The 21,607-nt window shown below is 43.2% G+C and overlaps 1 protein-coding gene across 10 annotated transcripts in view; it reads left to right on the forward strand.

The window, feature by feature from the left end:
• The first annotated feature begins 4,882 nt into the window (after positions 1-4,882).
• LOC139761628 (uncharacterized) overlaps positions 4,883-21,607 on the forward strand; it is a 208,360-nt gene continuing 191,635 nt past the window's right edge. For 8 of the 10 annotated variants that reach the window (XR_011715565.1, XR_011715566.1, XM_071685904.1 and 5 more), the window contains exons 1-2: positions 4,883-5,020; positions 14,742-15,784. Coding sequence is in view for 8 of the 10 variants with exons in the window: in XM_071685904.1 (XP_071542005.1) it covers positions 15,632-15,784 (153 nt within the window). In the remaining 2 variants the exon portion in view is untranslated. Of the gene's footprint in view, positions 5,170-14,741; positions 15,785-21,607 lie in introns of all 10 variants that reach the window. The other 2 variants (XM_071685902.1, XM_071685903.1) reach the window with 2 other exon arrangements.

A 21,607-nucleotide genomic window follows, 5' to 3' on the forward strand; every position in this document is an offset into this window, starting at 1 on the left:
GTACATCTTTAACCATATTTTGAGTGTTGGTGACCCATATTTCTCTTGGAGAATGGATCTCTCATCCTGACATAAGTGAGGTAACAAGGTGAAACAGGGGAAGAAGACAATGATTCTCATGTAGGTTTGAGTGGAGAGGATCTGGATGAAGTACAGGGAGTGGACACAATGTATGGAACCATGGGGCTGAAATGTCATAGGGTGAGAGAGAAGGTTAAGAGAGATAAGGAAGAAGTCAGTGTCTGTGATAGTAAAGATGGGTATGTTTGAAGGTATAGTAGGCATGCAAGGGATACAATGTATTGGATTGACTTGGTATACAAGGGGTGATAGACCATTTGACTGAACAAGAGCATATGAAGCAGTGAAGATAAACCTTGGAATAACCTTTGGAGCATGGCTATGGCTGTTGGGCTATGATTTTGATACATTATAGTTGACAGGTAGAGAATGGATGTGTGCAGGTGAGGCTGTTGTTTGTCTGTTACTGATACTACCTCACTTGTGTTTGAAAAGAAAATAGTTTTACTTTAGGACCCATTTTATTTGCTTTTCTAACTTCTAAGAATTTGTTATGTGCAGAAGCAGGGAAGTAATGGATTCCTTTGTAGGGAGAAGGTCCTAGATGAGACTTTACAGCACTCCTTTCTGTCCTTCAACGATGATAGAGCATAGGCAAAGGCAGTTTCTTAGTGTAAGAACTTGCTTGCTGTTTTAGCCCAGTAACATTGTATATAATAAGGGCTCTCACATAATGATGGCTCATAGAGTGACATTTTGCAATAGTGACGTTTGAGAAGAAGGGTACAGACTTAGAATGACATAAAGGCCTTCTAGTAATGATAGATTAGGAAAGATATTACTTTGATTTAACCTCTCAGATAACCTTACAGGCACTGTAAGGTGTTTTAGTAATGATGCACTTTGAAATGATGTCAAGCCAAAAGAATATTAGATTTGTACCCCACAAGCATTAGCATAATTATTCAAATTCGAATCCTAGGCGCTAACAATCACCTTGTAAGGAATACCAAGTTTTCATATTATTGATGTGAACACCTTTTGTAGTGGTCTCTTCCTTTAATTGTAAATTACATACAGATGTTAGGTTTTAGTCATTGTTTTTTCTAATGATGGTAGAGCAAATTTATTTAGAATTCGTATCCCAGCTTCTAGCAATCACCTTCTAAGGAACAGCAAATTTTCATGATTATAAAGTCGTACAGCTTCCTGGACATTTTGTCTCCTACTTACAAACTTTTGACTTGTAGACATCTGGGCATATGAGTTAACCTCCATACAGCTTTGATATGTTGGTATTAAATTTTTTTCTACTTGTGTCGCATTTCCCCTGTTAGCAAGGTAGTGCTAGGAATAATGAAACGCCTCGTTTGGCCACATCCACTCTCTTTCTGTAGTTTCCCCTGACTGCTTTGTATGCCCTAATTTAGCCTGTTGCCAGCATGTTACCCCTTTATTCCACGTTACTTCAATTCAGTTTATCCCACACATGCCTTTAACCCTCCTCCACATTTAGTCTCCAATAGCTTTCACTCCATCCTTCTATCTCATTCTTATTCTGTCCCTCCACTTCTGACATTTATACTCTTTTAGTTTGTCTCCCTTCATTCATCCTCTCAATATATACAAACCATTTTAATACTTCCTCTTTCTTTGGCACTCTAAACCTTACCCTTTTGACTACTACACCTCTCTCTTACCCAATAATTTCTTAGTCGATCTACCCTTCTCACAACAGTTTATTCCCAAGCATTCATTTTCAACGCATCCACATCCACCCTGTTTTTCATTTAGGGCCCATGCCTACCGTTCATACAGCACCATCAGTTCAACTGCACCATCACACAGACCCATCTCTGTCCTTACAGACTCTGACATTTCTTTCTACTTACTCCTCAGTGCCCCAAGGACCTTTGCTCCCTTACTAACCCTATGGTTCATTTCAGCTCCCATAATTCTATTCTGCTGTGATGTTGGTGATCAGGTATCTCACACATCCGATATCCTCGTGCTTCATCTCATTCAAATTCAAACTCAACCAACCCATCTTTTTCTCCCGCTGAACCTCATTACCTTACTTTTGTTCAGCTTCCTCTTTTTACACACACTCTCAGACTTGGACACTAGTGTCTGAAGTATTTCACTGGAGTCTGTCACTAGAGCTTCATTATCTGTAACCAGCAACTGAAGCACTTCTTTCCCCCACCTATAATAGACTGCAGACCTGCCCCTCCTTTTAATCACCTTTCTCTATGGTGACATCACATACCCTTGTTTTAGTCACCTTCGTATGGAACTACTCATTCTCTTTTCCAACTCGAGCACAGATCTTAATCTCTTGATAAAGATTCCTAGCAAGCAGTCCTTAATCTCTCTATCAAGATTCTTAGCTTTTTTCACACCATACATTCATAGCAGATTCTAAAAGACATCTTTCAACTCAACCATACTCTTTCTCCAGATCCATAAATGCTAAATACAGATATATCGCCTTCTCCAGGGATTTCCCATGCGGATTCTGCAGAGCAGACACCTGATGTACACGCCCTAATACACTCCTTAATCCACCTTAGTCTTTTCCAATCTTAGTCTCATTTGTTCCCCTTGCCTTCATATAGTGGCACTACATGGGCCTCTCCTTGTTAGTATTAGAAATGTGCAGGAATACTTGACAGATCAGGGGAGGAACCAGTGCCAGTGGAGTGGTTGAGAGCAAATGTTGTGCTTAAGGGAAAGTGCTCTGAACTGCAAATTAATCCTTCTAAGATAATCAGAAAGCAAATGGACGACCACCTCTTGTGGAAGGGAAACTTCTTAGTGAGAAGCAACATGGGTTCAAAGGAAAGAGATGATGCACAACATATGTTTCTCAGATGATTGTCAAGGGGAAAGACATCCTTATCGATGAAATGCTCACACATATTTCGAGATATGTGTAAGCATTTCATCCTCCGTTATGTCCTACCCCACATACATGAGAAGTATCCAAATTCATCCAGTTGTAAAAGTTTATTTGCAAAGTAACTTTTATGATTCCGTGATCTGGGTCAATTTCTTAGGGTTTTTATGTATTCTGTATCCTGTTTTTATGCCACTGCCCGCAGCATGTGTACAAATGTGCAAAATACTATCTTCTCTTTGTGCAAAACATCAAACTGAAAGGATTTCTGTAACAGAGTAAGCTCTGGCCTGGACAGAAGAGTTGAGTAGGTCGAGTGTTTGTGATCTTGAACTGCAAGAGAGCATATGACACCGTCCCACATATTATGTTGGCCAAGAAACTGGGTCTTTAGACAAGAAATAATGAGCTTAAGACTGAGTCGACAAATAGCCGTTTAGATATTTAGATATTTAGGGACCGCTGCAGGTGACATGAGATACACAAAGAAATAAGAGATGAAGAAAATCTGAAAAGGAATTCTTTATGATCTTATTTGACTCCTCTCATCTCGAGGTTAGCAAACTGACTCAGTTCAAAACAACGACCTCGATCGTTGGTTCGAGACCTTGGTTATTGTTGAAAGATTAGTATAACGATGTAAAATAATAGGGCAATTTGCCTGAGAAAGTATACTTAAAGTCTCGTGATGGTGAGGACCAAATGAGAAATGGTGAGGACCAAATGAGAGATGAGCAGTTAGGCTGAGGAGGAGATAAGGAGATAGAGAGACAAGACAGAAGACGGAATAGTCCATATGAAGGGAAAATATTCCAAAGCCGAGTGGAATGGGGATGCATACAGGTGTTAGGGATAGAGGAGAAAGAAAATTATACACCTATCCCCTGCGAGTCTAAAACGTAGACTGAGGTGGTTAGGAGCGGTAGGCCGGAAATCCATCCCCTCCTGTAATATTCCGTATTAAAAAAGAGAATGGGCCAGTTTATATTTGATTTGATGTCTTGTGTTTTATTACTGACGCTACCTTGCTAATGCGGGAATCGGTAAAAGATATAAAATGTATGAATTCAGTAGTGTTGAACGACATTAATGTTTGTTGCAGAAGAAAGATTTCAGTGTTTTCCTATAGTCAACGTTTTCTTTATTCTTTCAGACTCACCAGTTTTCGATCACATTTTGATATATTAACGTCTGAACAGAAGCCAAATATTCTGTAGTAGTTTTTTTCCCCTACATCGGTAAATTTTGGAACTTTTCCTTTCATTATGATTCCTAACAGTTGCATAATTACACTACCTCACCTAAGGCTAGAAAAGTTTTCTTTTGATAGGTTTGATTTATTTGAAATGGAACTTTATCCATGATTGGGGTATTCAGCATAAAATGATAGAAGGATTTGTCGTAAACCACGATTTTACAGTAGTTGCCCTTAAAGACAACTACGTTTTTTCTGACATCCTTTCCATATGGCTTCGTTTTCTGTAAGCGGGATCAGGAGCCTGGCGCCGGACACTCTCTTGTCCCAATGATAGCGTTGGGTTCTCGCCAGCTATACGGTTGCCGTGCCACCAGTAACAAATATGATTGTTTGTGGATACAGATCCGTCAGTTTAGATGGAAAAGTTACCACCTGGGGGCTGGTAAAGTGGGATGTAGGATAATAAGGTATTATGGTAATGGAATCATAGATTTTGAAATAGGAAAAGGTTAATTTTGTTAATCTGGCAATAGGTTTGTAGGGACCAACAGTAAGTGCTTAAATTAGACATATATTTAGGAGACACGGTCCCAAACTCATGTAATATGCTATCCATACCCTATTACGTTGGCCCGTTCGTGCTCATTGGTCAAAATTTTTAACGAGCTCCAAAGAGAAGGAGTCCATATTTTCCCCATCCCTTCTGTAGTGTAGATATAGTGAGTATAAATGACACGTTGGGGTTGACTTGGGCAGCGGTGATTCGGGTAGGGACGAGGGCCAAGACCTGCGGTTGCCTGGGCGAGGCTGGTGCAAGGAAGGCCAGGTGTCAGTTTAAGAGTGGGCGAGTGAGTGCGTGCGGGGTGGTGCGGCGGTGGCGGTTAGCACCATGCTTACCTGGGGTGAGAACCGCCTCTCTTTACCTCTCAGCCACACCGGACCTATCGCTAACCTAGCCTCATTCTGTGTCTCTGTGACGTGTACACACACACCCATGGGAGATTGTGCCACTGTGTGAACGACGTATGAGTTAACGTGGTGATGCAGTTGTGTACGGTGATATATATATATATTTTTTTCACAGTGAGGAAAATATAGCAACTTTAAAAGGGTAGACAATGGCTAGATGAGATTACACGGTCTGTGAGATCAACGGAGAAGTTGGTGTTGACATTTTGAGGGGATGTGTGCGGGTTAGAGCGAGAGGGCAACACGTGTGAACCTCAGTTGGTTGTTCTTAATGTCCGCAAGTGAGGCAGGTGGACGAGGGAATGGCCACGGCCGCGTTTGGTGTAAAGCGTAGAATGCACATTCTCTTCGTCTTTTCGCGCTCTCAATGAATCCCACGGACCAGGACTTAGGAGGGGGACGAGTAGGACTGCTTCAAGTGACCAGAGACTTTCGGAAACTTTATTAGTCTGTATTAGACAATTATATTCTTAAATTTCAGCTTCTGGAATAGCAGTAGCGTCACTAATGTCCCTGTTGTATAGACAGAGCGTAGTGGTGTCGGCACGGGCGTTGTGACGGTGCTTTGATGAAGCAGTGAATTATTGTCATAAAAGACGGAGAACAGATGTGCTCGTTCGTCTGCCAAGCCAACTTCTGTCGTCAAAGCTATATCTAATCACAACGTTACGTAGTGTAACGGAGATAGAATTTTCTGGTTACTTTTAACTGAGTTATTGGTATTCATTTCAAATTAAGCGACAGGTACGGAACTGGGAGTTGCAGAGTTTGGGAACGATCCAGTATTGTCGGAAGAGGTGAACGTTCGGTCTCTGTGTGTGAGTTATTTCAACGAGAAATTAGAAAGTGGGTATCTTTAGAAATCGGATATCTCGAGAAACCTGATATCTGGATACTAATTAGGCTTGTGTAGAGCTACAGCGGTAAGTAACAGCACGCCCGTTATGTTCACAGGCGAGAGAGAGACAATTTCCCCAGGAAAACTATTGGAGTAAACTCCTTGGCCTTGGCATCACGGAGGGTACTGCCTTTTGGGTTGTATCCAATTGGCCGAGTGGTCCCTCATTATGGCTATCCACGGGGAATCCTAGTTCATCTGTATCTGGGAGTGACTCATGAACTCGTGTTTCTCGAAGGTATTCTGCTACGACGTTGACTTCGTGTTCCGGGTCACGTGCGTCGAACGGTAATCTCATATATACGCGCATAGCACCAGGCATTGCATACCTTAACTCTGTTTTTAATGTGCGATGGTATCTGGGTTGAGTACCACCCGTGGTTTTAATGTCCAGGTGGATTTCGATCTGGTGTTTTGAGGTCCAAATGGCTCCCCAGGTGGTGGTAAACGTTTCAGTAAATCCCTACTTACAGTTTAGGAGTTTAAGGGGTACAGCTGTGAGTATTGTTATAAGTGTCCTGGGTGGGTCCTGTTTATTGTTTCACATCTAGGTCGGCTTCTGACTAGTGTTTAGCATCCTTGTGTGCCAGTACTCACTCCTCCCTACATACAAGGGTTCCAACCTATTAGCTAGGGACTGTTTTCTAGTTATCGCCTGTCCTTTTCTGCATAGATAAGGGACTCGCACTACCTGCTTAATTAACTTGAGACTCTGGTCGATTCCCAGGCACCAGATGAGCGTTTACCATAATTGAAATTGTTTTAGCATTCAAGAAAATACTAGGCTTCAGCTTAGAACCTCAGTGGGTCATGACTACGACTGTAGAGGCCTTCGACGTTGTTCGTGTTCCAACGTGACCTCCGGATGTACCTCTATAGAAAACTTCCTTTCTCATCTGCTGTTTGATTGATTAGGTACAGTCGACGCAGTTATTACTGGACAGATTCCATGTCGTTTTTTTAGTGACTTCTTGGACCAAAAATTACCTTTTAGTGCCTAGGATCAGGTGCATCCTAAGGTGTTGACTGAAGGGTAGTCCTACAAGCATCCTTTACCATCCATATGTTTAGATATCTAGGTAGATCCCATTTGTCCTGCTTCTGTTGCTGAGCTTCCCTACGGATGTTTATGTATCATTTATTGTTTAGAAGGATCCGAAGCTGCTCTTAGCGGCCAAGTAGATTCCAAACTGCTTATTTGAATCCAGGTGGATTCTCATTTTTGTGTCATTTTCTGGTAATCTTTCACGTGTTCCGCTTTTCGAATTGTGCCCCTGTGTTTGACACCGTGATGGCTCTGCAATTATTTTCTTCCCTCTGATAAACCTTGATGGGTTCTCGCGTATTTCTTGGTATTGACCTAGACCAGCAAAAATTGCTTTGCCTTGTGTTAGGCTTCTTAATTTTTATCCAGCGTCCTGTGTACCCCACTAGGCAGATGGTCATATCTGAAGTCTCCTCCAGTTCCGTCCCTGAGGAATTCCAGTTATTGACGTTTAGAGATGTCGTTAAGCGTCCCTAATGTCCCCCAGCGGTAAAGACCGCAGCGGAGGACTTCGGGACATTTCATTCCGTCCGTACTTTCGTCTGTGTTAAGTACCACTGCTCTCTGGTGGGCTTGACCCTCGTCAGCGAGATCCATGTCCTCGGATATGAGCAACAGGGAGCACATTCGGAGAGAGTTTACGAGACTCCATCAGGCTAAGCATGTTACAATAGTTTTGATTTGCCCCAGCATTAAGATGGTATCTGTCTATCTGTCTACCAAAGGGACGGTAGACAGATAGATGTGTTATGGGTTGTCTGCTCTAGTCGAGATCAAACCTAGGCCTATGCATTTATGATAAGCGATGCTAAGCGCATGAGTATTTCTGATTGCGTGAGTAGTGTTCAACAGTCAAATATTACAGGGAACGGGAGAGGGAGTGTTAGTGGACTCTGGGAGTGTATGTAAGAGTCATTGCCGTCACAGCATTTGTACTTCATAGGGGAAAAGGTCGTTCTATTGAAACAATAGTTATAAGGTGTATGATATTCGTCTTATACGTTATTGCTTCTCTTGTCTTAGCGAGGCAGCGTCAGGAACAGTCGAATAATGGCCTCATTAGCTCATACTCCTCCTCTGGCTGTTATATGTAATGTACGGAAAGAAAAACCCAGGATCGCCTTCTCTAGTTGTTATATTTAATGTATTGAAACCAAAGACTAGGATCCCCATCTCTAGCTGATATATACAATGTACTCAAACCAAACCCTAGTTTGCATGGCCCAACCCCACACCTCGCGCATTGTTTTACTTTGCTTTCATATACGTTGCATCGGCCCACCATGGGCGCGTCGCCCTCACCTTGCCGTTATCGATCGAGGTCATTTTATCCCATGCATGCCTCGCGACCTTCAGAATTTAAAGGCCTCAGTCAATACCCAGCAAGGCCTCACTCGCTCCATCCTTCCACTTCGTTTTCAGTCTCTTTCTCCACCTCCCTCCCTCCGCTTCTGATAATGTAGATCTTCTTAGTCTTCATTCTTTAGAGAGGAACAGAATCTTCAACATATACAAAGGTGTACTTCATGGCTCCATATTTTGTAAATAAGTAGTATTTTATCCACTGTAAATTGTGCTTTGATCGACTGTCGATGTTTACGATTCATTGTATATTCATTTTGTAAATAAGGTGTCCATGTTTATTTTAGAAGTATACACCCCGAGGCAGTGTGGAAAATGATAGCATTTTGTATAAGGAAATTAGATCTTCAGTTTACAGTGGTAAAGATATAAATGTCTTCGCAAAATACATCGTCGTCATGTCAGATGCATAAATAGGAATATAAAAACCCGTAAACGCATGGGAATATACTCAAAGAATATTATATATAATTCAACATCGGAATTGTTTACAGTTCCTTTGAATTCTAAGAGTTCCTTTGAATTCTAATGGTACTTTCTGATGGATTACGATGAATTTTAAGTGACATTTAGACACGGGACCTCAAGACAAGGTATGAATAGGTAAAGAAGGTAATATGACAGTAGAATGACATTCTAGGAGATGAGAGCAGACTTAATTAAATTCCCCCCGTTTTTGATATCTTTATAAAGTGGGTTTCATATGACTGACACATTAAAAGAAATGATAATTTCCCTTTCAGCTCTCGTACAGAGTTTCCCGTCCGCCAGCGTGTAAAAAGTCCGCTTATAGTCAGGATAAGTTCATCGACTGTAATATATACCTTGGACATTCTTGAAACTCCCTATCGGGAATGTTTTCGTGGACACATCAAGAGTCTGGGTATGAGAAATGAAGATTGATCTCGTCTGTAAGGAGTAGTACAACCCTGTGATCTTGCTACACCATGGGAATATTATAGAGATAAGTATAGGAAGAGAATGAAACCTAGTCTGCTTTGCATGACGTAAGACAGAGGCGAATTATTTTCGTCCTCTCGCACGCTTCTCGGAGCGGATTACGCAACATTACAGAAATGCCATAGTCGGCCTTGACCAGATATCTTCCTCTGTAACGCCACTGAGATGTTTAAGTACAAGCTGAGGTGATAGAACTAAAATCCCCGAAAAGAACCATACAGTATTTTTTTTTTGTCTCCCCGTGGAACTTGCGAAGATGAATTACCGAAACTTGTCTAGTCGGAGTCGACCAGAACTTTTATGATTGTGATGTATTTATGGTCTTGGGTGACATGCCTGCGTTCCTTTAGAGTCCAAAATGAAGCTCATGGAGGGTTTTCGGTTCACAGGTAGTGTATATGTGGTGTTTAATCCTCCTCTATAGTGAGAATCACTTTATTCGAGTCATGGCTTTACGTATACGCTTGCGTATGTCCATTACTTCATCTAGATGACGCACGCATGTAATTCTTGGTCATCATTGACAGTTACAGTAATCTTCAGTGTAGCATCTTCATTAAGGATGTTAAGTAGCAACGACCAGAAATGTCACCGTGGCATTATTTAATGTGATATTACCCACTGTGATATCTGCTCCATTTCATATCTTAGCCTTTGAAGGAAACCATTTGATTCAGCAAAATGGGCGATTTCGATTCGGCTGACCAACCGAGGTTAGAGTTTGGGCAGTGTGTCTCGTATGGAGAATGATATGGTCATAAATACGTGTGTTGAATCTGTGCCACTTATCTTTTTTTTCACATCATTACGGGGCAGTGACAAGGTAAGGAACCTCCATCACCGCTGCGGTTGTGAACGTGCGGGCTAGATATGGTTGTGTGTTTACAACGTTTAGAGACAAGAGCTGACCACACTGCCTCTCTCACACCATCAGCAAAGCCGCCGACTGACCTGGTTTACAGTGGTTCCAATAGACCGCATTACTTAACATCCTAAATCAACATGGGAGAGGGACACGATAAAGCCATGAGTGATATTCCTGTTAAGAGGAAGTCTTTACCAAACTTGAACACATCCGAATCCCGAACGTAGGCGAAAGATGGCGCGGGGGGAAAAGCTTGCGAATTGGAAGACTTTCAGAACATTGGCAGGAGAAATGTGAGACGCTACGCATGCGAAAGTTAAGCCTGCGTTGCCAAAAGAAATTCGGCAGTGATAATATTTCTGTTGACCGAGGCCACCGAGGCAAGAGGAGTCAAGATAGTCCTCTTCCCTTGTGTGTTGCAAGACGTGCAAGAGCTCCAGTGGTGTGAGACATGTACGCAGGAATACTGAAATATTGCGTCTCGTCGGTTTCAGCGACAGAATACTTGAGATCGACAGATGCCAGAGCTTAAAGGTGGCAAAAAATGAGATGACCAGATCGCTGATCAGAGTCGGATTATTCACACAGGCAAGAACAAGGAACCCTGCTAGGTAGCAAGGAAGCAGTAAACGGCACCAACCAAGCCTCACCTTACAGTATGAGCAGTGAGGACCTCCCTCGCGTACTGCAGCAAGCAACTCGTCCCCCTCAAAACCCCCGCCCAGCTCAAAGCACAAACGAGGTCAACCGAGAGCTGATACTTTCACCCGCAGCCACAGCCAAGAGACACGTCATTTAACTACCCTGCTCCCCCACCTCCTCCTCCTCCCCCTCATTGGCGGGAGACCTCACCACGATCACCAGGTCTCGCCACACACCAACCACAAATACTTGATACGCGGCCACGTCGGGAAATAACACCAAGCGTCTCTCAGTAAATCATTTTGAGGTAGTTTAGGTAGAGCTACATTTTAAGGTGTTTTAGGTAGAGCTACGTTTTAAGGTGGTTTAGGTAGAGTTACGTGTTTAGGTGGTTTAGGTAGAGCTACGTTTTAAGGTGGTTTAGGAAGAGCTACATTTTAAGGTGTTTTAGGTAGAGCTACGTTTGGAGTACAGTGCGATTATATTCCATTCCATTTTCCTCACTTAGATTATCAGGATTTTTCCTGGCGATAGCTCACGACGTCCAAGCGCTAATCTGTATGTCCCAGCTTGCGAAAGTGATCAATTATAAGACAAATTAACACTTTAATTGCCGATACATGTAATGACCATCGTTGAAGCGTCTCCTGCAGTCAGAATGAGCAATTACTATAGCTCACTATAAGCTTTGAGGACTTTACCCCACAACCATCCCAGTTTTCCCTCTTACTTTTTCCTTGCCCCGGTTATGATGAGTCGGTTCAGACAATTAATTTTATCCCAAAAGATCTTTCCCCCTAAATGTTTAAGAGAATAGTATGTAGCAAAATTCACGCTGTATGTTGAGGCTAAGCGTTTCCCTGCTATCCCCAGTCCTTGCTCTCTCGTACACCTTTCAGTCGCTACCACGCTGTAAAACCTCCTCTATATCTTTCATAGAACTTTTCTTCTTTGCTTCGGTTCTTCGACATATTCTACTGTGCCACATATCTCTCGTCTTCACCCTTGCTCTCCATCCTCCCTTCTACGGCTAATTTTAGTCATGATGACTTGATGACTGTGTTAATGACGCTTGTCCCCAGAACATCACGTGGATGGTGAGCTTAATGACAGTGTCGACAACCCGAGATGTGGCATGATTTTAGCCTCGTTTGTCCGGCCGCATCTGCTGAAGATATGACGAATTATCTACATCTTTCTATGTCTCTCATTCTGTCTGTATGTCTCTCTTCTTTCCCCAGCAGCTTCTGCAGCTCCAAGGCTGCGCTACTCCCCACAAATAAATGTGAAATGCAAGATGATAAACACGGTAGGTTAGGAAGCTGCGTCAGACGTGTTACTATGTATAACTTGGTTCAGACGGCCGCCACACCAGATAGGTCCCTCGAGGGAGGGAGGGAGTGAGGGTACAGGAGGCTGTGGGACACTGGCCAAGCCATGAGGGCAGAGACAGGAGGGTGTGCATTGATGATTTGAGAAAGACGTGAGTGCGTCTCCGTGAGATCCATCAGCTTAGAGGAAGAGAGAGAGAAAGAGAGAGCAGTTAAATCTGTCTGTCTGTCTGTTCTGTGTCTGTCTGTTTCTCTGTGTCTCTCAGGTTGCATTATTATTTTCTGCCTCACTCACTCACACACTCGTGTGGGCTGCTGGCATTCAGTCCACAAACACACACACACACTCCCTCCATCTCGCGCATAACACTTGATACGACACCTGCTATTTTTAACTCTATGTTTTCCTATGGTGAACGCTACGCGCTGGCCTTGCCTTATGGCAAAATCTCCTTACAAATACGTAGGTAATTTCTTCCTCTCCCATAATGACAATGTGATATGTTGCTAACCTTTTTAAAAGCTGAATCAGTTCCTGTCTTTTAGCTATCGTCCCTCAATCGTTTCTTCGTACCTAGCTTCCTTTCTGGTGAGTTTACTTGATCTTGATTCCTCAACCTCACCTAATTTCCTTTCAATAGCTGTGTTCTCCAGCAATGTGTCCAGTCTTGCATATTCTTCCTCCTTTTGTTACTGATATTGTTCTTCAACAGATCACTACAGTTCACTCATTTGATAATGATCCGCTCCACCTTTTCCAGTAGCTCAATACACATCTCGTCTCGTCAGATCCTCATATGTAAACTCAGATTTAGACGGGATTTGTTTGGAGAGCAGACGTGATCTGGCTGATCTTAAACTCTTATGAAACCTAATCTGTACGTGGAACTCCTCACGCCCTTCTCTTCTAGGAGGCTGGCTCTGCAGTTGCACCATCCAGCACAGTTAACACTTGATCTCCGTGACGTCTGATCTGTTTTGAAATCCTCTTGTCTCACAAACAGTTTGGTCTGTCTTGAAAGGAGTACGAGTCTTTGATCAGGCAAGCAGGTACTTCTGTCTCGAACAAAACTGGGAGTATTTTTTTTTATTTTTGAATGGCCAAAGGCTCTTCTGTACGAAGCGGTTCTTATGCTTATACAAAGGACTGATTCGTCCTTGTGTGGAGTTCTATCCTTAACACGTAGAACGTGTTGAGTGTAAGGTCTACCAGTCTGGCCTCAAAACTTGAGGTTCAAAACTTTATTTTCATACTTGAGGCTCAGTACTTAACTTGCTTTTCATGTGCTTCGCATTTTTTTCTTTGTAGTTGATACTTTGGTTTTTGCTCCCCCTTTCTGGCTCCTTGCGTATCACCTTCCTCAACTACGCAATCTTCAACATGCCACTGTGTCGCATGATCATTCCGTGGCACTTGGCAATTTAGGGAAGAGACGTTGTAATGTTAGTTTCTGTCAGACTTACTCTAAGCTTTAGAATTATTTTCTCGACTCTCCAGTATGACAACCCATACCCAACACATCACACAACCCAACAATCCTGTCACACATTCCTGTAACGCCACGTCTCTCATCCGTATGCCACAACCCTGTCACACATTCCTGTAACACCACGTCTCTCATCTGTATGCCACAACTCGTTAACATCCGCGGTGCGACTCACTTACAAGAAGGGCCGAATCACAACTACCACTTCTACACATTTCTAAAACCCACACACAACCATAACTCAGACCACAACTTCACCTCATCACTTTAGGCTCATTACCACATGAAGTCGACATTCGTACTTCGAGCCTTACTACAACAGCAACACACACACACACACACACACACACACACACACACACACCGTCAGAGCTGACAACTCCATAGAATGTCACTGAAGCCTATATACCCTTCACACCACAAGCAGACCAAAGCCTCTGTACCCCTCACACCCCCAGTGCATAACCCTACCCCTCATCTTCCGCTCTCACATCATACCCTTCATTCAAACCTCTTTGTGATGGTGGCGCTGACGAAGGCCACTAGGTCGAGCAGTCTTGCTTCCCGTTATTAGAAGTTTCGTATTGGCCTGAGTCATTTCCATTGCGGCAAGCAAAGAACCACCAGGGGATTTTTACCTTCAATCTCCACCGGTGCCAAGTGGGTTAAGTTATGCCAGACGCCGCAGGTGTGGCACTATGCCACTGTAAGGACACACGCGTCAGTAATTCGTTCCTCCTCGGCCTTAACTGATGTGCGAGTGGAGATGGACGTGGGAGAAGTGTGAATTGCTGTCGGATACAGCAAGTGCTGGAGAAATGGTTAATATATAAGGACGTTTGAGATGTGAAGACGATTTTGCAGTTCGTGTGTTTATTTTGAAGTGTCATTAAAAACAATGTAAGAAACGGAAAGATTTTTGGTCAGTGTGAGACCTGTAACAGTGCAAATTCATGTAAAAGCTTAGGATTATATATATATATATGATTTAGAATGTATTCGAAATAACAAGTAATGTGATTTTGAACTTGCTGTCACTCAGAATAGTATCTTTACTATTTCAGGTTTGTCATAGTGCAGTAAGGAAGAAGTATACACAGGAACAGATTAAATCAAGGTGACGTACTCGTGATAGCAACATCCACAAAAAAGGAAGAAATCAAGGCCACCAACACGTATCCTTGCCCCATAAATAAAACAAAAATAAATCGAAAAAAAATATATATATAATTTGAACCGATTCGACACTCGACTTATCGAAGCGTTTGACACGAGTTGGGCCGAAGTGGCTGGCGTCTGCTGGTGGTGTTGAGAGGAAGGACGTGTTCGCGAACGAGCGGTGGCTCAGCTGGCTCTCTCTCTCGTGGCCTCGTTGGTGCTCCCAAGACACCCCGTGTGGCTACTTTAGGACCCACGTGGCCACAGTAAGGCTCTCAAGACCTCGCGTACACAACGTGATCCCTGTAACGCTCTCAAAACCCCGTGTACACAACGTGACCACAGTTACGCTCTCAAAACCCCGTGTACAAAGCGTGATCCAGTAACGCTATCAAGACCCCGTGTACCCAGCGTGGCCATAGTAACGTTCTCAGGACCCCGTGTACACAGCGTGACCACAGTAACGTTCTCAGGACCACGTGTAGCCTACGAGACCACAGTAACGCTCTTAGGACCCCGTGTAGCCAACGTGACCACAATAACTCTCTCAAGACTCCGTGTAGCCACTTTAGGACCCACTTGGCCACTGTGGTGCCTCCCAGGACTCTCCACGATCCTATAGGCATCAAGTGGCCCTCACCACACTGGGTCTCCTGCAGACGCCTCCTACGTCCTTCCTGTCAGCGAAGTGACGCCCTCAACGACCGAGATTCGCCAAGACCACCACACGGATCCAGCCATCCCCAGCCGCTGGTTACTCTGTGTTCACTGGAGTCGGTAGCGATCGGTGACGAAGATGTCCGGACGAGGCCGCGAAGGGGGAGAGGATCCTGACCCTCCCAAAGGACCGCCAGGAGGCGGAGGACCCACAATCAACGGGTCTATCGAAGCCATGTTGACCCCTGAACTTCTCTTTCGCATGAACAAGAAAATCGCCCAGCTCACCAAGGTAAGTAAGACCTTAATACATAAGTAATTAATTCAGTTTTAAATCCCACATTCTTAACTGAGACAAGGATTTATTCCTCATACAGTCTTCTTGCTGCTTGTATAATGTTTTTCTGGGAAACTTTGATCTCGGTGAAGATGTGGACAATCCAGTACAAAGCTGAAATTTAAAGAAAGTTCACATGCATGTCTTTTTCAGTGCAGCTATTCATGTTAGATTACTGCCAGTATCCCAGGTAATAGGCTGTGTTATTCTGTGTAGATATCTCATGTTTTTCTGTTTAAGTATACAAAGACGAACCGTTTCTGTGATGGTGTGGGTGAAGGGAACACAGATGTGTGTGGGTGGAAGTTAGGCAGAGACCGTTTTATAGTTACTGTGAAGCGATATAAGTGGATTATCGGTAGGTCCGAGTGGCTTGAGAACCCAAAGAAATCCTCGTCCATTTGAGGGGAAAATAGAGGAAGCAGTGTTAATGGTATTGGTGATAATACGGAGAAAGACCAGATTACCTTCCAGCATTAGAGACATACATTCAGAGTATCAGATTACTTTGTTAGTGTCACTTGTGATGTTCTCCAGCTCCGCAAGACTTGAGAGAGTGGAAGTATAGATACATAAAGACAAATGCGTAAAGTGACATCCAAAATGGCTCGTTCAAACACGCTTAACGTCGGCGTGCGTGCTCAGTGATCAGGGAAATGTAGGCGTGGCAACACTGACACAGATTGTATGAAACTCAGGTGTCCATAGTAGATTATAGAAGGCGAAAACATAACACTGCACTACAGGACGTAGAGTGGCACCAGTCACATTTCAGAAGGAAGGAGAGAGGAAAGAAAGAGAAAATCCGTGAGGAATTCTGACCATAACTGGAGACTGAAACACCCCTACGTAGACCTGGGGTCACAGGTGGTCATCCTGTAGGAAACTAGTATCCAGTTTCATGCCAGACTTCGCGATGCGGCCACGTACAACAATAACTGCAATGGTTTGCTCTACCGTGGGAGGGTAAAGTGTGAGTTAAACTGTTATCCAGAGTTGGCTGGCAAAGACGTATTGCCTGCCGAAGGAAGTAGGTTGCAAAACGTTTCTTTTGCTAAGCTCGTTTGTCAAGCTCTCTGAGCTGCGGGCGTGGGACTTGCAAAACAGGTGGTTCAGTGTAGAAGCAGCTACAGATTTAAGAGTGCTAGAAGGACTTATTAAATCTGTACCTTGTGGAAATTGGACACAGCAGCAATGTCTCTGACGGAATTCCGTCAGGTAGATGTAGAGCGACCTTTAGGACGACCCTTGGCTGAGTTTCGGCCTTCATGGGGCCATGAGCTGAGCAAGATTGATTTTGACCACACACACACACACACACACACTGGTTTCCGTGTAATAACGGTTAGCGTCACTGACTATAAATCAAGCACAGGTCCGCCCGGGTTCGAACCCTGTGCGCGACAGGCGGCCCACAACCAATCCTACTTGTTCATCCACCCCTCAGCTGGTCGATAGATGGGTACCTGGCTGAAATTGGGATATGTGTGTATGTGTGTTTACACATAATTGTAAAAAAGGGGAACACGAGTGTAAAACTCTCTCCCCGTAAAACACACACACACACACACACACACACACACACACACACACACACACACACACCTCCCTATGTATGCGTCTATCTATCTTTAAATGCAATCACCTATGCATTCTTTTATAAATTCGTTTACTTTATATATCATTTTTATCTGTTTTTTTCAAAGTGTATATTTCCCTACCTAACATGTAAAAAAGCTTTACATAAAACACACAAACACACACATATGCAAATGAGTCTCCCAATTATATATATATATATATATATATATATATATATATATATATATATATATATATATATATATATATATATATTCCTATGAGTCCACAGGGAAAATGAAACATGATAAGTTCCCAAGCGCATTTTCGTGTAATAATCACATCAGAGAAGATACAAAAAAAAAAAATTTAAGTCAGTGGATATTTTAACTATTTGAAGACTCGTCAGCAGAGTATCAGTACATAACCAGAGCGGTTCCTTGCCTTGTAGACATCGTATCGAGGGAGCCAATTACACCAGTGAAGAAAGAGATGACCCACAACTGAAATATAGTCATATAGTCAGTGCACACGATGGTCGGTCGGTCGGGACCATGTTCCTCCATCGATAGCCTTACGAAGCCTTATTTGATTGATACATAGAGAGGGAGGGAAGGTCTCACTCTAAGAATAGAAGCTTCGGAATTAATGACGCGAGGCAACGGCGTTTGGAGGGTGAGGATGTCAGATGTCATCCCGTGGCTCCACCAGGACGCCGCTGAGTAATGCAGTGCCCATCATGGCTGGGAGTGATTCATCCTCCCACCTGTGTGTGTGTGTGTGTGTGTGTGTGTGTGTGTGTGTGTAGTCTTTGTATCCATTATTTTTTGTCTGTGTGTGTGTGTTTCTGTCTGTTCACGCTCGCTCGCTCTTTCTTTCTTTCTCGGCCGCTAGAAGTTTTCCAATATGGGGAAAACCTTTTAGATAACGACTTAATTCCCATCAGTTTGAGACAGTTCGTCTGTGAGGCTATCTCTCTTTCTCTCTCTTTTTCGTTGGCCCTTCTCGACACTTATCTTTCTCGAGTCGTTTTCATTTAAACTACCTTCTTGCACCTCATCCTTTCAGCTATTCGCCTCAGATTACTGAAGTGATCAGCCATGTCTTAAGGTTTCAGCAGGGGCTACGTAGAGTGGGTGTTTTTTGACTACTTCGTTCGTTCTCGTGTCGTCTGTAATTCACCGAAGCCAACAGTGAGTCTTATGGCTGCCTGGAGCCTTGCCACATGACATATGGCAGACTAAGAGGTTCACTTGTTAGGTTTAATACCTCTCTTTGTAAAAAAAAAAAAAAAAAGAAAAATGATATCATGGTTTCTGCACTTTCTGATTACTCAAACCACCAGTGAAGGTAGGCTCTCCACTATTTCATTCTGGGCCACCATATTCGTACGGTATTGTGGATGATTTTATGAACTTGTCTATAACTACAGACGTCATTTTATGAATCAGTGTATAACTACCGAACCTGAAGCTTGGCTTGGGCGATGGCGGACATTATTGTTGGCGAAGCGACAAAATACAGTTGACTCCTGTCATTTCCTTTCTGGGCTTTTATCATCGAACTTTTACGACAAGGGATTTAACAGTTTCGAAGATCTGAGGCCATGAAAACTCTGCGAGAAAACTCTTGCAGACGAGAGAAATCTGGAGACAGTGGGCACGATTCTCTTAGACAGAGAGTGTGACAATGAACGAACATTTTAGTGGACGGGGAAGTTTTAAGGGATCGGTCATTTTTAAGGAAATAGGTTCGTGAAGTTTTGTGAAATTTCGTGGATGGAAAGTGTGGGAAGATAAGATTTTAAAAGGGTCGGGGGAGGGTAGGATTTTTTTTTTTGGAGAAAAGGTGTGCGTCCTTTGGTCAACAGAAAAGTCGAGGTGATGAATCTTTTAACGTGTGACGTAATCTTTTGGCGGAGTTGTCTGTCGGTCCGCTGACTTAGTAGAGAGAGAGAGAGAGAGAGAGAGAGAGAGAGAGAGAGAGAGAGAGAGTATATCCGGTGTGGATAGAGACGACACATAATTGATGTTTAGGAGCAACTGACATAGATAGATAGGATTCACTTGCCGTATAATTTGAGAATGATCGTAACTTTAATGGCTGAAAAAGAAGACGAAAAAATAAAGAAGAGATGAGAATCTTAGGTGCATAAGGTCGAGTTGGCCGACAGTTAGAGATGGTCCAAAAGACGATAGTGAACGATAGTAACAAGTTTCCTTCCCTTCTTGTCGTGTAAAGACTCGAAGCCTTGTGGTAGTACCACTGTACCACTCACCCACGCTAATACACCCAAGAGGAATAGTGTTTGATCTCGTAATGTGATCTCGAAAGAGCTGCTTGCGGCCAACCCTGCCGCAGCCGCAGCCGCAGCCGCAGCCAGCTGCCGGCTGCGGTGGTGGGTGCTCTCCTGTGTTTAGCGTGAGGACTGTGTTACACTGGTGACTGGGGCAGGTCTATTTCTGTTACAGGCCGTCTCACGTCACTGCTCGGGTACTCATGCTGATAATACCCCCCACATTTCATCTGCTGTTGTGTTTCAGGTCTTGCTTGAACTGACCCCCATAGATCCTCTAAAAGTCTTGAATCGAATCATACCGAGCGTTTCCCATTTTCTACATCCCTTTTCTATGGTTTTCTGTTTATTGCTCCGTTTTCTCAAATTTATTCTTTTTCACTCGTTTTTATTCACTAAATATTTGCTTTTTGTTTATTGATTAGTTTCTGAAATTTACCACTTTGTTTCAGCGACTTCCTATTGATTTGAATGAAATGACTGAATCGTCGATATACTTAACAAACTCTCGTTAAAATCCATCCTTTTAGAAGGATCTGATCGTATCTCTCTCCGTCCTTAAGTTTTCCCTCTTTTCGTTCGTCCTTACTAGTCTTTATACACTTTCTCTCTGCTTCCGTTGCTCATTCGCTGGCCTTTTCCCTCCGTCAGTCCGTTCTTTCTTATGTCCGTCTGTCCTTCTTTTCTCCGTTCGTCTGTCCCTCCTACCTCTCCTTTCATCAGTCCGTTCGTTCGTCATTCCATGTCTCTCTGTTCATCCTTCCTCCTCTCGTCCCTCCATTCGTTCGTTCCCCCTCCTCCTCTTAGTCGTCCCGTTCCTCATCCCTCCCTGCGCCAGTAAACAGAGTCCTCTCCCTCACCCCCTGAGTGAACAGTTGATCGTGAACTGCTATGAAACCTCCCCGGTCGACCGCCTGGCGAACCCCCGTGGCTTATGGGGGTCAAGAGATCAAAGGTCAGGGTATGAAACTGAAATCCGCTGGCCAATCAGGAGACCCGTTACTATAAGCTTACTAACGTTGTGAAGGTCTTGTCTTTCTGTTCTCTGCACCATAGTGCTCATAATTTTACTTTAGTTATCTTCATCAGCTGTTAAGTCTGGTTCGATAGTTCTTTTTGGGTGATTATAAATTATCGGCATTATCATGCAGAAGCTTTTTCAGTTATCATGTTTTTCCTACTGTGTACTGTTTGAATAGATCAGCCACCAGTATCCTCTGAAATTTTTAAGTTATCCTTAGATCAGGTGGGCCAGTCCTACACCTTTATCTTCTGGTTTATCTCTTGATCACATGTAAACTGCCAGGATCGATTTGGTTACACTCCATCTCTTATGGTAACGTGAATATCAACGTCTCCATTAAAACCATAGTTGGGTTCTCCACGTTTCAAATTTTTGGTTTCAGATCAATTTTTTTCTCCACGTCGGTTTATAGATGTGCAGCTCTCCTCATTTTCCCTGTTTACCACAATCCCATACGTATTTACATGCATTGTTTTCAGTTCTGCTGTGTCACTTATTATGCCCATCGGCTGCGGTAGTGTGGTGTAGTCATTTCTCCAGTCCCTTTTGATGTCCCCCATTAATTTGTTTATTTTTTATCTGCTGCACGTTTTCTTATCTGTATTTTTTTTTCCATTATTCCTTTGATCTGTCTCTGCTCGTGAAAAGCCATTGGATGTATTTTTTGCACTGGACATGTTTCTGGTACCACCTGTCTACTAAACACAATTTTCAGTGTAATCTTGAATCGTCTTTCCAATTTATTCTGTCTGTATATTCCAATTTTTTTTTCGTTTGTCTCTTTGATCCCCAAAATGGTATCTTGTCATGTCAGTTGCCTCCATCAATTGTGTTATTTCGTATCTTTATTAACATTTACATTAATAAGATGCTTTCT

Source organism: Panulirus ornatus, chromosome 41 (assembly GCF_036320965.1).
Source record: "Panulirus ornatus isolate Po-2019 chromosome 41, ASM3632096v1, whole genome shotgun sequence".
Lineage (NCBI taxonomy): Eukaryota > Metazoa > Arthropoda > Malacostraca > Decapoda > Palinuridae > Panulirus > Panulirus ornatus.